Source organism: Juglans microcarpa x Juglans regia, chromosome 1D (genome assembly GCF_004785595.1).
Source record: "Juglans microcarpa x Juglans regia isolate MS1-56 chromosome 1D, Jm3101_v1.0, whole genome shotgun sequence".
Taxonomy (NCBI): domain Eukaryota; kingdom Viridiplantae; phylum Streptophyta; class Magnoliopsida; order Fagales; family Juglandaceae; genus Juglans; species Juglans microcarpa x Juglans regia.
In genome coordinates, this window is record NC_054594.1 from 39763148 (window position 1) to 39780777 (window position 17630).

Genomic DNA, 17630 nt, shown 5'->3' on the forward strand with positions numbered 1-17630 from the left:
AAGTTGATGTATAATATATTGTAAAAGTTAGCATGTAAAATATATATATATATATATAAAAAGATGGTTTTGGTGATGTATATTAAAGAATAAAATCAAAAATCCGTTGAGAGTGCTGCATCAAAAGTTGAAAATAGCCCCGAAATATGGTAGATTAATGTCTATATAATAAGGAATAAAATGATAATAATAAGACGCCACACCATTTTGAATTCAACCTTTACTAGTGGATGCTTGAAGGCTGAAGGGTTCAATAAATAAATCAATTTGAAGCAGGAAAGCTTATTGTCCAAGCAATAAGACTGACCATTATAAAATGACTTCATTGGTAGAATTGTTAACATATCTCTCTGTCTCTCTCTCGTCTCTAAGCATGGCTGAGTTGAAGCTACTCGGGTCATGGCCTAGTCCTTTTAGTTACAGAGTGATATGGGCTCTGAAACTAAAGGGCATACCCTATGAATACATAGAGGAAGATCTTTCCAACAAAAGTCCCCTCCTTCTTCAACACAGTCCAGTTTACAAGAAAATCCCTGTGCTTCTTCATGCTGGAAAACCAATTTGCGAGTCCATGATTATCCTTGAATACATCGAAGAGTTTTGGCCACAGATTCCCTTGCTGCCTTTTGACCCTTTTCAGAGAGCTATTGCTCGCTTTTGGGTTAAGTTTGCTGATGATAAGGTACGTACGTGTCTGCCTTGTAATTGGGTCTTCTTCTACTTCTGTATTTCTTCTTCATGGAATTCTTTTTTCGAACTCACAAGTTTAGACAAATTGAGAAATATATTTAAGTAAGATAAATATATAAAATAAATCCTACAACGTGATTTATTATTAGCCGTGTGATATGTTAAACAATATTAAATATTTAATAGATCTTTTCTGTATGCCTGTAGTTTTCTTTGTTTTGATTGATCCAAAAGGAGATCGATTTGTGTAATAGAAAAATAAAAATACTCCTAACTAGGTGTTGTTTGGATAATGAGATGAGATGAGATGAGATGATTTTTTATGAAAGTTAAAAAAAATATTGTTTGAATATAATTTTTTAATATTATTATTATTTTAAAATTTGAAAAAATTGAATTGTTTATTATATTTTGTGTAAAAATTTAAAAAAGTTATAATAATGAAATGAAATGAGATGAAATACTTTCACTATCAAAACGGAGTTTCGTAAATAAGCAAAAGTTTGATACAACTCAAAAACCCTGTACGTTATTTGATAGATTGCATGACAATGTCCTAAATCAGATCCCTGCAATGTGGATAGTCTACAGAAGTAGCGGCAAGGAACAAGAGAAGGCCATGAAGGACACCGTGGAGATGCTGAGAGTCATCGAGGAACATGCCCTCGGAAGCAAGAAATTTTTTGGTGGGGAAGAGATTGGAATGGTGGACATTGCCTTTGGACAGATTGCAGAATGGTTGGGAGTTATAGAAGAAATAGTAGGGGTGAAGCTGCTTGAAGATCACACATTCCCTCGCTTGCATGCATGGATCCTCAATTTTAAGGAAGTTCCTGTAATCAGAGACAACCTTCCTGATCATCACGAAATGTTTGTCTTTTTCAAACGTAGGAGGGAATTGTTACTGTCATCTTCACAAGATCAATAGTGTCCGTCTAAATTAACTTGTGACTTGGGTCTCCATGTTTTCCTCTTAATTTGTATCCCCTGGCTATTTTTTTTAACGTGAAAAACTAATTAGTATTTCTGTGTGTAATATTTTAATAATTAAGGGAATGATAAAATATATGCCAAAGTGAATTGTGATTCGCTTTTAAATACTATTTTAGGGTCTTTATACTACTTACTACTTATGTGACATAATTTGATTTGAAATTTAAATTTTAAAATTCAAATTTTAGAAATAAAATATTACCATTTAAGTTATGTAATTCGATGTATTCTATACAGATTCAGAATAAAATAACCCTTTACTTTTATATTAATTTACCCTATCTGAAAATGGGCAGAGCTTGGGAGGAAGAGCTCATGACAAGAGGTTGTTCTCGTGGTATAGCTGATCTGTAATCGGGATCATAAAGGAAGAAAATGACACCCACCTCCCAAATCCTACTCTGATAAAGATAAACCTTGAATGCAAACGTGCATGCTTCGAAGAAAGTTCCTGCTTGTACTGATCATGATAATCCTTGAATTATATATGCTTGCCTTTATCCATAGTGTGAAAACCTTGACTTGTTTTGCTTAAATCTTTAATTATTTTACTCAGACTAGTGGTTGCGACGTGGACTTCTTTTTTTTTTAGGCCAATAAGCTATAGAAAACCTTCACAAGATGAGGGGTAGAAGCAACTTAATTGTTATTTAATTGCCTTTGGAATTATAAACTACTGGTATTGTTTAATGAAGATGGTCTCTATCCATTAAGTACAAATTAAATAAAATTTCCGTTGTTTATTAGCGAGAGAGAGAGATAAAATGTTCACCAGTTTATTAAACGAGCCGGAAACTTATTGGCCAAGAAAGAAAATACTATTGTCGCTATGAAGCCTGCAGTCAAGAGTGTTAGTAGATCGACCTATATATGATCCCATGCACGCCCCTTTGATTTCTCAACGACATTAATGGAAGAAGTGAAGCTACTGGGATTCTGGGCAAGCCCATTCAGCCACAGAGTGATATGGGCTCTGAAGTTGAAAGGCTTGAAATACGACTATATAGAAGAAGACGTTCCCAACAGCAAGAGTCAATTGCTATTGCAATACAACCCTGTTCATAAGAAAGTCCCTGTGCTTGTTCATGGTGGCAATCCCATCTCTGAGTCCCTTGCCATCCTTGAATACATCGAAGAAACATGGCCACTGAATCCCTTGCTTCCAAAAGATGCATATGAAAGAGCCTTGGCTCGTTTTTGGATACAGTTCCAATTACTGAAGGTACTTCTATCTTTATCATGAGGATCTCCTTTGATCTACTGCTAATTAATATAAAAAGATATCTCTTCTGTTTACAAACTGATTTGCGCATAACAACCAATTCTGGTTTTTTTCCTCTGAAAATCCAAGTCTACTAGGATGTGTTTGTTTCACCAGAAAGCTTAGAGGTAGTCATATTTTTTTCGTTTGTTTCTCTGACTCCATATTTCTAGGCCCCCGTTTTCCATGCAGTTTTCCAAACTGCTGGAGAAGAACACGGAAAGGCAACAAAAGAGGCGCTGGAAGTTCTGAAGATCTTGGACGAGAAAGCCCTTGGGAACAAGAAGTTTTTCAGCGGCGATAGCATAGGAATGGCCGACATTGCATACGGATGGCTGGCTTATTGGTTTTCAGGCATGGAAGAAGCAGTAGGCGTGGAAGTGCTAAATCCTAGCACTTTGCCTCGCTTGCATGCTTGGATTCAGGACTTTAAACAAGTTCCTGTGATCAAAGAGAACCTTCCCGACTATGAAAAAATGTTGGCATATATGAGAGGCAGTATGGCAAAATTCATTGCAAATCTTCCATCCCATAAACACTAGTTTGCATGGGATATTTATTCTCATATCGTCTGTATATATATATATATATATATATGCAGTTTCATGGTGTTTTTTGGTGGCTAAAGTCAAGCCAGACCCTTTATGTAATAAATATTGCTCTATCTGTTTGTGCTATGTACACAGCTTCCCCACATCTTTAACGTCATCTCAAAGTGATTTACTAGCACAATCTGACCGTTGAATATTAATAAAGATCTATATACAATATTAAGATAGGAAACTTTTGCGCATTCTCTTTAAAAAAATATATATATAATTTATTATTAAAAAATAATTTTTTCATATAAATCATAAATTTATTTAACTTTTAATTAAAAAAAATGTGCGAGATTTGTTGTAAATATCATTTCTTATTATTATAAGAGTTTAAAAATCTGCATTTACATCGTATTACTCCTGGAATATCCAAGCCTTTCGTGCCATAGAGGCAAGATAGAATTGCTTTCCTTTTGGGAGAACTAATTTTGGGAGAGATTGACAACAATTAACAACTGACCTAGAATGAGCGGCCACTATTTATTACCACGCCTTTCCTTTTTTATAAGATGTGGAGTATTTTTCATATCATATGAGTTAGGTTGTATGGAATAATGAATAGTAATTGATGAAAAAAAATTTTCGACGTAGAATAACCGAGATGGCTGGAATCCAATTGATCTAAGTTTTGAAATTTCCAAAGCCCCAGTTTGACTATTAATACAGTTTAGACCATGCACGATGTTTTACCCGTCAATCAAGGCAAAGAATTAGAGAAATTCATTAAATTTTTGTATGTTTTTGACTGTCTTCTTTTTGTTTTTTGTTTTTTTCTCTTTCTTGCCACAGAGATGGTGACAATTAGATATCATCACAATCTTGACTGTCCATCGTTTAAATATATATCTCAAAAACTACACAAAACAATTTAAAAAAAAAAAAAAATTGCAAATCATGACCTTTAATGATCATATGTACCCAACCATGCTTTGGTCCACCGACACATGCAGTGTTGCTGATATGGGCATTTCCGACTCCACCGTGACACGATTTCCTGATACATTTCTCAAAGTATGGGTAGGAAATGCAGCACCTGCATGCAATGTGTATTGCACGTTTTTTATTAGGTTAGGAAATAATAGGACCTTTGAGAAATCAACGGTCCATCTGGTTCCATTTCTCCACACCGACCCTCTAGCTACCGTTGACTTGCGAACCATGCCTCTTACAGTATTTCGATCAACAATTACTTCTTCAATAGTCTTGAATGGTCCATTTGATTGGTCTAATTGAACTATTTTCACCCCTGTATAATCACCTGAGAACATATTATCAACGATATTCACCCCACACACAACACCCGCCAACGACTTGATCAAAACGAATGCGTTTCCAAGGAAGAATGAGCCGGTTATGTGGAGTTGGACCGGGTCCTCAGCCACAATACCAGTGAAATCAAAGTAACAGTTCACAATTCGGGTTTGAGTCAAACCGGGTGCCTTGATGTATACTCCACTCCCACCCAATTGAGTGGCCTTGTTGTAACAATGTACACCGGTGAGCATGTTTGCTTGTCCTGATATCATAATTCCTATTGATGCAGAGAAAATTACCACATCGGTGACTGCATTGTCGTTGCCCTTGATGTTGATTCCAATGCCGGAGAAGTCCTTTTCGCGACGGTCGCCACCGACATTGATGTGTTGGCCAATGAAAGAATTTCTAATGTATGTCTCATGCCCACCTTCTATGAGTATACCATTTGTAGTGAAATGTGTGACATAACAATTGTCTATGGTTGTCCTGAGGGAATTGATAATGGAGATGCCACCACCTCTAAAATTGGAGTTTATCATAAGGTCCTTGAGTGTAATGTCTTCATACAAGAAAGAAGCTGAGGATGGCCACAACTCGATCAGATGGCGATTTGTTGGAAAATCATCCGATGCACGAAGCGATCCGCCATGAATCTGTCATGCCATAGCACATACATATATATCCCAAAGACCAAAAAATAAAATTACAAAATTACATTAAGAAATTAATGATAATTTAGCAAAATCTCTTAGCTTTAAAAATGGAATTAAGCATAAGATTTTATGGCATAATGCACGTACCATGAAGTTACCACCACTAATATTTGGTAAACGTAGGAATGACTGATCTTGTATGTCCCTCCATCAAGATGAAGCTCTGCGCCTCCAAGATCAGCAACACCTTCCATCAAATGAGCATCAACATGGGATCCAAAGGCATCAGAAAGAGCTTGCTGTAGTGCTTCAGTGCTGTCCAATCTCCCTGTAGGATCAGCACCATACTCTGTCGCGTGATGAACACGTGATCGTGGTGATACCTGTATCCATCATCACAAGTTCATGACAACCATCCCCAAATTCATAGCCTTATTTAGTCTCATCGATTGTGTACCAAATTGCCAATAATAACTCTGTTTTTATTTTTTTGATTAAAGAAAACGAAGCCAAAAAGCATACCGCCGGTGGTGTTGAATGGCTCTGGGGTGGAGAAACTCCGTTGCGGATGATATGTGTAGCCTTAACCAAAGCCAGACGCCGCATTTCATCATGATACCCACCCTCGCCGGAGTAAGAGCTCTCTCCGCAGTCAAGAATTGCACTTACGTACACAAACACCATGATAATCAGCTTAACGAACATATCTTTCCTAGGCATCATAGCTTATAATATCGTATATTTCGCGAGTAAAAGAGAGGTTTTTCTTTTTTTACAGAGGTCTTCCTAGACAGTACTCCAAATTTCATTGATGCGATATCTACTTATGAGGAGGCGTCGGACAGCACAATATTCACACCCTTTTCTCCCTTTTTGCTTTTGGTTTGAATTTTGAGAACGGGAAAGAAAGAAAAAAGGGAGAGCAGGTTGGACTTTTTCAGGTTGTGGAACACATTTTCATATTGAACACTTGGAACCTTACTGAGGACCTAAAGATGAATTATTCACATCAATATGAACCAAAAACTGAACTTGAATATGACTCGTATTTCAGAATTAGGCAGTCCAACTGATACGCGGCCCCAGCTGTATTAGACTGTCATGAGTCATGAGTATGCAGAGTAATGTTACATACAATTATGAAGTATATAAATATCATATAATCATTTTATAAAAAATAAGATTTATTATTAAAAAATTAATTTTTTATATAATTATTATATTTATTTATTTATTTTAAATAATTATATAATATTTACATACTCACGACGACGACTGCAATACCATTTCTCACTTTATAAAAAATAAGATTTATTATTAAAAAATTAATTTTTTTATATAATTATTATATTTATTTATTTATTTTAAATAATTATATAATATTTAACGACGACTGCAATACCATTTCTCACTTTTAAAATAGTTGTTATTTTCTGTACTTTTCCAGCGCATCCCATGACTCCGCGAGGAAGACGTGCGAAAGAAGTTTTGCGCACTTTAATGTCATCGTGTTACAGATTCTATTCATGTTCTTCATTGTTACCATTATTGTATTTGCAAGGCTGTCGTTATTTTCAACTCCAAACTACAGTACTTTTGATTGTGACTGACTTTCTTTGCACCTTCCTTGATTTGTAACCCAGGTACTAGTTATCTGAGAAGGTCGGTCAAATTAGTTAAACAGTTGCAAGTCTAAGCTCTCGATGACCAAGGGTAGTACGTTGAATTGGGAATACAGGAACTTGGGAGGACATTCAGGTTGGATTCTGAAAGTTCCCTCATTCTATCAAGCTTGGCTGTAGAAAAATTAACATGATAGCAGATTTTCTGGCTAAAGATGGAGAAAGTAGTAACCGAAAGTTTACAGAGCGAGGAATACCAACTTTCTAAGGAGATTAGGTTTGTTGACATTAGAATGTGTTAGGAAATACACAGTAATAAAATAAAAAATTCAAACGAAATGAGTTGGAACCGAGATACAAAAATCTCACTTTCTTTAAAAAGACTCAAAACATTTGAGATGTGTAAAGTTTCAGATAAATCGGTACAGTAGATTTCTTCTTAATTTGTCTCCTCCGGAATATAATAAATAATTCCAACTGATTGTCGTATAGTTCGAACCAATTCTGCACATGTGGTTAAGCCCAAAACTCCTCTAAAAATAACATTTCTCTTCTATCTAAAAATTTTCAATAATCTCTAAACACTACCTTATTTTCTTTGTAAGACAAAAAACTTCAACTTTTTTTTTCCTACGTAGTCCCCAGTACTCCATCTCTTAAAGCCTTTTTTTTTTTTTTTTTCAAAAAAGAAAAAACTATAAGTTTATTTATTTTTGAGATCCCATCATGTGCTGGTCTCCTTCTCCTAGATTCTTGAAAACCGAAGAGGATACAAACGGCTAGCCTCATCCGTTAAAACCAACTAATTTGAATATTTTTAAAATGTGCAATTTGAATGATTTCGTTAAAACTTCCTCAACAAAAAAAATCAAATGAATGTAACAGTTATATTAAAAAAAAAAAAAAATCTTACCAACAAATACAATCTATTAAAAAATACTAACATTCTCCCACTATTTTTTAATAATAAAAAATATAAATAAGAGATACTTCTAGGTAAAGAAAAATTATTATACATCATGAAGGTAAACTCTCACTTAGTAAAACAATAATTTTTACTTCAGAATTAGTAGTAGTCTCATAGTTGAACTATAACTTATAAAGGAAAATAAAAAATTACTGTTCACAAATAACATGAGCTTTATTAGTTGGCATCTTACGACCTTGTGCTATTTCTGGCTTTATGATTGTATTTGAAAACAAACCCAATTCTCATAGAGAGCTGCCTCACCCCCACACTCACATAGGTGAAATCTGTTAAATGTGCTTCTGTAACTCTGACATGCTACTCATAAGAGTTATAAATTTTCATTAAGAGTAGTATCTAAAACAATCCATCCTCTCAATCATTACAGGATGAATGCACTTACACCATAGAAATGGAAAAACTCTCAAATAAAGTGAATAGCGTACGACTACCAAATGGTTCGTTCTTTCCATTGAACTCAGTTCTTAATATCTCTGATCTCTAGATTGGGCATCCTCATATGTGGTTCATGATTGTATGAACTTTAATCTCATTCCCCTCGATGTATTCCAGACTCTTTCTCTTATCAAGGTCTTGATCAATGGATCTATTAGATTATCATAATCCACATTATTGACACCATTACTTAAATATGATTTCACAGTACTGTATTTTCTTCTTATTAGTTTGGATTTACCATTGTAATAGCTATTTTGTACTTTACCAACATTAGCACTACTATCATAATGAATTAATATGAGTAGAATTGGTTTTTCCCACAATGGAATCTCATGTAGTAGGTCTCTCAACCAGTTTGATTCCTTACTCACTGAAACCAAAGCTATAAGCTCAGCCTCCATAGTTGAGTTAGCAAGAATAGTTTGTCTTTTAAACTTCCAACATACAGCACCACCGCCCAAGGTAAAAATATAACTAGTAGTCGAAAGAGAATCATCTAACAAGATATTCCAATCGGTATCACTGAAGCATTTGAGTACAACAAGATATTTTCTATAAAAACAAGCCATAATATTTTGTATTGGATAAATATTTCATTATCTGATCCATTGCAAACAAATGTTCACTTCCTGGTTTGGTAGTAAATCTATTAAGTACTCCTACTACATAAGCAATGTCAAATCTAGTACAATCAGTCGCATAACGTAAACTACCAATCTTGCTAGCATATTCCTTTTAATTAATCACATCATCATCATTTTCAATAGACAATAAATGAACACTAAGATCAAAAGGAGTAAGAACATGTTTGCATCCAACATAATTATATTTCTTTAATATTTTTTCTATGTAATGCGATTGATCAAGAAAAATACAATCACATGTTTTGGTAATTTTAATTTTTCATACACAAAATAAAATTAGCCTCACCAAGATCTTTTATATCGAAATGATTACTAAGCATATTTTTTGTTTTATCTATAATATGCAAATTAGAACCGAATATCAATAAATCATTCACATATATGCTAATAATAACATTTAAATTATCCCAAGATTTATAATAAATACATTTATCACTCTTGTTTGGCTTATAGCCATTCTCGATTATGCAAAAGTCAAATTTCTCATGCCACTGTTTAAGGGATTGTTTTAAATTTTAAGCCATATAAGAATTTTGTCAACTTATACACTTTTTTTCTTGGCCAGGCTCTACAAAGCCATCAGGTTGATCTATATTAATTTCTTCATCTAGGTTCCTATTCAAAAAAATTATTTTAAAATTCATTTGATGAATTTTTAAATTGTAGATTGCTGCAATGACAAATAATAATCTAATAGATGTTATTCTTGTAACCAGATAAAAGGTGTCGAAAAACTCAAGGTCAACTTTTTGTTAAAAACCTTTTGCGACAAGCCTAACCTTGAATTTTTCAACTGTTCCATCCAGTCTAAATTTTTTTTCTAAGGACCCATTTACACTCTGTAGTTTTACAATTCGGTGGTAACTCAACTAATTTCTAAGTTTTATTAGAAATTAGTGAATCTATCTCATCATTCACAGCCTCTTTCCAAAACACAGAATCAGGTGATGCTAAAACTTCTTGTAGAGTATTTGGATTTTCCTCAATATTATAAATATAATAGTCGGGACCAAAATCTTTTTCAATTCTAACTCTTTTACTCATTCTTTATTCAAAATTTTCGTTATTATCTAGAGGAGTAGAAGAACTAGTTCCACAAAAAAATATTTTGTCTAAATTCTTGACCCCCAACTATTTTTTGATTTAAAATGAAATTTCTCTTCATGAAAAATTGCATCACCTAATTCAAAAATTACTTTATTTTCAATATAAAAAAATCTATAAGTTGTGTTTTTTTTTGCATATTCAAGAAAGACACAAGTGATAGTTCTAAGTTTCTAACACCTAATTTAGGTCTTTTAGGATCTGTTAGCCTTACAAATGCCAAACAATCCCAAACTTTAAAATATCCCAAACTTCGCTTATACCCCCTCCATAATTCAAAAGGTGTAGTTTTTGACTTTTTATAAGGCACCATATTTAAAATATGACAAATAGTCAAAATTGCTTCCCCCAAAAAACTTAAAGAAGCGCCTAAATCAATAAGTATGACATTTGTCAATTCAATCAATGTTCTATTTTTCCTTTTAGCCACACTTTTAGATGTAGATGAGTATGGTGCAGTAGTTTCAAGGATAATTCTCAATGACTGAACAAAATAATTAACTCATTTGAATCATACTCTCGGCCTCTATCACTTCTAAATCTTTTATTCTTTCTACCAAATTGATTTTCAATTTCATAGAGGAAATTTTTGAGTTTTTCAAAAGCATCACTTTTATTTTTTTTAATAAATAAGCATAAGTGTATTTTGAAAAATCATCAATAAAAAGGATAAAATATATATTTCCTCCCCGAGTTAAAGTTCCTTCAAGTTCACAAAAATCGATGTGAATTAAATCTAACCATTTGGTATTTTTCTCAATACTTTTATGAGGCATTTATGTAATTTTTGCTTGACTACAAATTTCATATTTTTTAAAATTTTCTTTCAGTTTGGGAATTAATCCTAAACTACTTATGATTGCAACATGTCTACCCTTAGTATGACATAAACGTGCATGCCAAAAATTTAAAAAAGAAAGAATATCAACAGAAACATTCAATGCTTTATTATCAACTTTCAATTTAAACATTCCATCACAAATATAGCCATTGCCCATAAAGACTCCATTTTTAGTAATAACATATTGATAAGATTTCATAGTTTGCTTAAAACCAATTTTGTTGAGTAGAAAGCTTGATACCAATTTCTTCCTCATAGATGGTATATAGAGCACATATTTGAGCGTCAATATACATCCAGAGGTGAATTTTAGTTAGACATCACCACTCCCAAGGATCTTGGTTTTGTTTGAATCACCAAGCATAATAGTTTTCTCTTTTTCAAATGAAGTATACTTTTTGAACCAATCTTTATCATAGCAGACATGCCTATTGGCACCGGAATCTGTCCACCACCCTTTAACAAATTGAACCATGTTAATGTCTGTAATCATTGCTACAAATGGCTCCTCAGTTACGTTCATTTGAGGATTATTTCATTACTTTCGAAATTTGTAAATTTGAGTAGAGTGTCCACTTTTGCCACAAACAAAACAAACTTGATTTTGTGAAGGGAGTCATTGGTTCTTATCCTTTTGGCCAGGAAAACCTTCTTGTGAGTTCTAGTAAATTTTTTGAAATTTTTTCTTTGCAGCTTCAAATAACTATATTTTGAAATCTAACATTTAGGCAAGCCACCATTTTCAGAAATTAAATTTACCTTCTTCATGGAAGTCTCATTTTCATTTTGAAGCATCAAAGCATGTTGACCTCTAGCTTCATCTTATACCCAAATACGCGTAATTAAGGTCTCCAAGGATGTCTCCTTTTGATTGTGGCACATTGACTTTTGAAACTCCCTCCATAAAAGTGGTAGCTAATTGTCAATGATGCCACAAACAATTAGATTGTCTCTAATCTTGATGCCTTCAGATCGAATTTTTGCTACAGCCATTTGAAAATCTTGTGCTTACTCTACGACTGATTTTTCATCTACCATTTGATATCGAAATAAGCAACTTGCCGCATATTTCTTTGCACCAGCTTCTTCCGTATCATATTTATTTTGTAAACATTTCCAAATTTTCTTTGTTGAGGAGTAAGTAGTATTGTAGAAATCATAAAATTGATCCGCAAGACAATTTAAAAGGTAACATCGATAATTATACTCATCTTTTGTATATTTTTCAATATTTCCTTTATGAGCTTTCACTTTTAATTCAATCACGTTCTCAATAGTTATCTTGTTAGGATTCTTTGCAGTGAGAATATAGGAGACGTTGAGAAGGCTTAGATAGAAGAGCACATTGCACTTTCATCTCTTGAAATGGACTCCCTTCAAACGGAATGGCTTGTTGAGGTCTCCAACGCTTTCCGTGGATTCTTCGTTTGTACTCTCCATATGAATCTCCTTAAATTTAAACGAAACTAACTTGAACCATGAGGCACGTAAATCTCACTCTCTTTAAGGAGATTCATGTCTTCTGTAGTATGTAAAGTTTCAAATAAACCAGTGTAGTAGACTTTCTCTTGACTTGTCTTCTCCAAGATACAACAGCCAACTGATCGTAATATAGCTCGAACCAACTCTACACACATTATTGAGCACAAAGCTAATCTAAAAATAGCATCTCTCTTTTATCTAGAAAATTTTCAATAACCTCTAAACATGACTACCTTCTTTTCTTTGTAAAGCTTCTCGCTAGAGACAAAAAAAAATCTCTAACTTCTTTTTTTCCTACGTAGACCCCAGTACTCTATCTCTTAAAGCCATTTTTTTCAACAAAAAATAAATAAAATAAATAAAAAATAAAAACTATACGTTAGTTTGATTCTAGAAAACTGAAAAGGATACAAACGGCTAGCCTTGGTTTTTTCCTCATCCGTTAAAACCTACTTTGAATATTTTTAACCTGTGCACTTTGAATTGTTTGGTTTAAAACCTTCTCAACAAAAAAGTATAAGGAATGCAACAGTTACATTAAAAACAATCTTACTAACAAATACAACCTATTAAAAAATACCAACGGAATGTATAGTATGCACTGAGTTTTGGGAATTTTACAACCCCGAGTCTTTGGTTTTCTACCATCTAAACTAGGGTGATTAATAAAAGAAAAATGTTATAGCAGATTATATAAAATTAAACTTATAAATTGATATGACTTGATATAGTACGTTAGATTGTAAAAATAGATCTAACATATCATATCATATCATATCATATCAAGTCATGTCAATATATGAGTTTATTTTTATTAAATCTCTCTATAATTCCGAATATTTCGTGTCATAATTTAAACTTATCTTATTATTTCTTTATATATATAAATAAGACAGTGCAAACACTTGCCTATTATTGGGAAAAGCCACCCCAACACTCGTCACAAATTAATTTGAAGGCCCTCCTTACTTCTCTACCGCTCCCTAAGCTGTATTTGCAAATCATTCACTACTACGTGTCGAATTAACCTATTTTTCTTCGTGTTCATAATTGGTTTGCCTTCCTTTGTACCGCCCTTCTCGGTTCTTGGAGCTTTCACGCTACCTTCGTCTTCTCCCACCATAAGCCCATTTTTGCCTTTCAAGCCATCCGTGATCACACGGGCGGCACCGTCTTCAGGCCGCAGAAATGATAACGGGTGCGCGCTGGGCTAAACTTAGGCGCGCACCAAGCCCTGCAGCATTCATATTCTTCACCCTTGTTGTCATGCTGTCATGGACCGTCGTGCCATCCTTTGGTGCGTCAGACAAGGAGATACTCATGAAGTTTAAGAAGTCTTTAACGAATGCAAACGCTCTCAGCAACTGGGATCCTAAAGTAAGCCCGTGTGAAGGAAACAGGGGAAATTGGGTTGGTGTAATTTGTGTCAAAGGGAGTGTTCGGGGTTTGATGATCGAAAATAGGGGATTGACGGGTACGATAGACGTGGATTCTCTTGTTTCCTTGCGTCACTTGACGACCTTAAGCTTCATGAACAATACGTTCGCAGGCCCATGGCCTGATATTAAGAAACTAAGTGCATTGAGATCGGTGTATTTATCGTATAATCATTTCTCTGGAGAGATTCCGGATGATGCCTTTGCCGGTATGAGTTTCATGCAGAAAGTGTTTTTGGCAAATAATGAATTTACGGGTAAAATTCCTTCATCCCTTGCTGCCTTACCTAGGCTTTTCATGTTGGGACTTGCTGGAAACAACTTTGAAGGCCAAATACCCAATTTTCAACAGAAGAATTTCAAGAAGTTTAATGTCTCTAACAATAATTTGGAGGGTCCGATCCCTGCCAGCTTGAGCAAGATCAAGTCGGACAGTTTTTCAGGTGATCATTTTAGCCCCATTAGCTTTTTATGCTGGCTAATTTTCCATTTATAATGAAATTCGTTGACATGTGATTACAAGAAGTGGATGAATAGGGTCTTGAAAAGGATGAAGCTGTTTTTGTCCTCTGAATTAATGCTTATATGTGAAACATGAACTTTTCTTTGTAATAGTGTATATAATCCAAGTTTTTCTTCCAACGATTGCGGAATCTTATTCATATTTAAACTAAAATGCAGGCAATGAAAATCTATGCGGCCCACCTCTAGAATCATGCGACTTCTATCGTAAGAGACTGCCAGTTCTAAAAATGGCCCTTATTGGGATAATTGTAGGACTTCTCATAGCAGTAATTGCTGCACTTTTCTTCATATTCTACTTGAAAAAGAAATCACTACCAGCAGATGGATCATTAAAGTTGAAAGACAAAAACAAGGTGAATGTTGCTTCCAATACAGACATAGGAGTGGAACAGAAATTGCCAGAGAAGAGTGGGAATACGAGGAAAGCCGAATATGGGAAGTTGTCATTCTTGAGAGAGGACAGAGAGAAGTTTGGTTTGGAAGACTTGCTCAGATCCTCAGCTGAAGTTTTGGGGAGTGCGACATTTGGATCTTCGTACAGGGCCATGATAATGGGTGGGAAATCCATGGTGGTAAAGAGGTACAAGTATATGAACAATGTGGGAAGGGAGGAGTTAGATGAGCATATGAGAAGGCTGGGAAGATTGAGTCATCCCAACTTGCTGCCTCTTGTGGCATATTATTATAGGAAAGATGAGAAGCTGTTGATTTTTGACTTTGTTGAGAATGGAAGCTTAGCTAGTGCCCTTCATGGTACGTACCTTAACAAACGTTGATGTGTCAATAAGCATACTTGCAAATAGATTTATATATCGATTATTTCAGTATGTTTAGACTCACACCTTCGTTTCTTTTGTTTGTTCAGGCAATCATAATGAAGAACAGCCTGCACTAGATTGGCCAACCCGTTTGAGAATTATCAAAGGCGTAGCTAGGGGCTTGGCTTACCTTTATGATGCAATCCATAGCCTAATTGTACCCAATGGACATCTGAAATCTTCAAATGTGCTTCTAGACGGATCCTTCAATCCTTTATTGACTGATTATGCTCTAACCCCCGTGATCAACCAAGATATTGCCCAAAAGACCATGATTGCTTACAAGTCACCTGAGTTTGCGCAACATGGCCGGATAACAAAGAAGACCGATGTATGGAGTTTCGGAATACTGATCTTCGAGATTTTAACAGGAAGGTTTCCGGAGAACTATCTCACACAAGCTCATGATCCTAATGCGGATTTGGCTTCTTGGGTCAACACAATGATTAAGGAAAAGCGGACGAGTGAAGTGTTTGATTCAGACATGGGGGGAGCAAAGGATAGTAAAAGTGTACTTGTAAAGCTTTTGAAGATTGGATTGAGTTGTTGTGAGGAGGATGTGGAGAGAAGATTGTGTATGAAAGAAGCTGTTGAGAGGATTGAAGAGTTAAAGGAGGGAGAAAGCGTGGGAGCGTATACTTTAAATGTTAGCAACGATAGGGATCATGAATATTCCTAATTCGGTGCATAAAACTAGAACATTAATGACTTCTCCATACCTCAGGTTTAATTTGGGATTTTACTTTTGTATCATCTTTGTGTACATTAGAAGGGTATTAATTTGTTTACACTTCATAGATCGATGTTCTGCGTAAAAGTAATGCTATTTATCACCCTTTTAATTGTCATCATATAATCATAGAACAATGTGGATATTTGAGGGGACTCAAACTTTTGATGCAAGAGGATCCAAGTCAGATGATGTTGAGTTTTCAGACTGCATGTTGACTGCATTGAAATACCTTGAGGTGGCAGATCAGCGCAAAGAGGGCAGGAAATCGTGATCTTTCCTTGATTGGGATAGTTTTGGGCACGCTTCAATATTTTAGCCAGAACTTTGGATACGGGTATCAGAATCGTGCATATGGCTCCAATTTGGAAAGCTCTTTTCGGCACGCACGTTGTAGGCACCTAGCTATGCTCAGTGTGCATCATTTTCGAGACTAAATTTCACTATTTTTCCCTCTGATTTCTTATTTTTAATTTTTTTAATCTTTTATGGTAATATTTCATTTACTGTTTTGGAAGTGATTCTGAAATTAATTTGGTCCAAATTTTTGACAGATTACTTCTTTTATTATGTATTTAATTTTGGCATGATTATTGGGATTTAATTTGTTATTTTTGGTAAAATTCTAATGCAATCCATTTTTAGCTATTACAGCCCGGCTTGTGAGTTGATTTGATCATTCTTGAATATTGATAATTTTGAATTGAACATTAGAGTCGTTTTCTCTGTGTTTTTCGACGATTCTCGTCTTCTTTTCTATGAATTATCTATTAAAACTAACCTGCAGAATAATCCTTATTCTATCCGACGTCAATTTCCCAATCCCCAGACACCTAAAAGAATAGGGTAACCAATATTGCAATGATAATAGCAACCTTTCAAACAATATTGGATGATTTGGACGACCATAACCTACTATTAAACATGCTCTTGTATACATGCTAGCTATTAAAATTCTAAGTCGCACCCTCTAGTTCTTAAAATGACCCGAATTAAAGACTGAAAGAATATTGATGCTCCTATATATGCTAAGAATGACCAAATTCCTATGGTATTAACTACGTATTACGGTAGTTTATGGATTTCATTGATTGCCTAAAGAACATTTTTGTGTTTACATATGACACCCTAAGAAAAACCACTTCCCTTGTAAAATTTACCCAACAGTACTTCTGAAGTAATACTCATTTCTGCAGAATAATGGTGCCGTGCACACTGAAATTTATCCACAAGACCTTAATTTATATATTAAGAATAGGGGGAGCATTGTTCGAGGGATATTGAATATGAAACTCAAATACACACACACATATATATAAAAGGTTTTTGTTGGCCCTAGCTGTAATTCGTTTGTTAGCATTTGCTGACTGTAATTTGCATGTTACTCTTAATTGCATGTGCCTTTTTCTTGCAGGTTTTTATCTGTTTTTGTCTAGGGCTCGTTCTCTCCTTTGTCTAGATTTGGTTTTTGTGTTTACTCTGAAAGTATTTTGTATTTTGGTCGGATGTTTTAGATTTTTGATGACTAAGTTTTGGTCTTTTATGATTA

At 34.5% G+C, this 17630-nt stretch overlaps 3 protein-coding genes and 1 pseudogene across 3 annotated transcripts; 3 read left to right on the forward strand and 1 right to left on the reverse strand.

Annotated features, from left to right (window-relative positions):
- Positions 1–204: 204 nt before the first annotated feature.
- LOC121257313 (probable glutathione S-transferase) lies at positions 205–1713 on the forward strand. Its single transcript, XM_041158279.1, has 2 exons — positions 205–682; positions 1256–1713. The coding sequence occupies exons 1-2, from the start codon at positions 317–319 to the stop codon at positions 1616–1618; spliced, it is 729 nt and encodes a 242-aa protein (XP_041014213.1). The 5' UTR covers positions 205–316; the 3' UTR covers positions 1619–1713.
- Positions 1714–2593: 880 nt separating this feature from the next.
- LOC121247396 (probable glutathione S-transferase) lies at positions 2594–3486 on the forward strand. Its single transcript, XM_041145755.1, has 2 exons — positions 2594–2905; positions 3118–3486. Exons 1-2 carry the CDS (start codon positions 2594–2596, stop codon positions 3484–3486), a joined length of 681 nt encoding a protein of 226 aa, XP_041001689.1.
- Positions 3487–4294: 808 nt separating this feature from the next.
- On the reverse strand, positions 4295–6407 carry LOC121257325 (annotated as a pseudogene).
- Positions 6408–13631: 7224 nt separating this feature from the next.
- On the forward strand, positions 13632–16798 carry LOC121257332 (pollen receptor-like kinase 4). Its single transcript, XM_041158300.1, has 3 exons — positions 13632–14451; positions 14690–15286; positions 15399–16798. Exons 1-3 carry the CDS (start codon positions 13761–13763, stop codon positions 16028–16030), a joined length of 1920 nt encoding a protein of 639 aa, XP_041014234.1. The 5' UTR covers positions 13632–13760; the 3' UTR covers positions 16031–16798.
- Positions 16799–17630: the final 832 nt, after the last annotated feature.

What these genes read in the sequence shown, in the direction of transcription:
- LOC121247396 (XM_041145755.1), top strand. Translation starts at nt 2,594, where the DNA reads ATGGAAGAAGTGAAGCTACTGGGATTCTGGGCAAGCCCATTCAGCCAC. An exon ending in TACAGTTCCAATTACTGAAG is followed by an intron (nt 2,906 to 3,117) that starts GTACTTCTATCT and finishes CCATATTTCTAG; the next exon opens with GCCCCCGTTTTCCATGCAGT.
- LOC121257332 (XM_041158300.1), top strand. Translation starts at nt 13,761, where the DNA reads ATGATAACGGGTGCGCGCTGGGCTAAACTTAGGCGCGCACCAAGCCCT. An exon ending in CAAGTCGGACAGTTTTTCAG is followed by an intron (nt 14,452 to 14,689) that starts GTGATCATTTTA and finishes ACTAAAATGCAG; the next exon opens with GCAATGAAAATCTATGCGGC. An exon ending in CTTAGCTAGTGCCCTTCATG is followed by an intron (nt 15,287 to 15,398) that starts GTACGTACCTTA and finishes TTGTTTGTTCAG; the next exon opens with GCAATCATAATGAAGAACAG.
- LOC121257313 (XM_041158279.1), top strand. Translation starts at nt 317, where the DNA reads ATGACTTCATTGGTAGAATTGTTAACATATCTCTCTGTCTCTCTCTCG. An exon ending in TTAAGTTTGCTGATGATAAG is followed by an intron (nt 683 to 1,255) that starts GTACGTACGTGT and finishes GTCCTAAATCAG; the next exon opens with ATCCCTGCAATGTGGATAGT.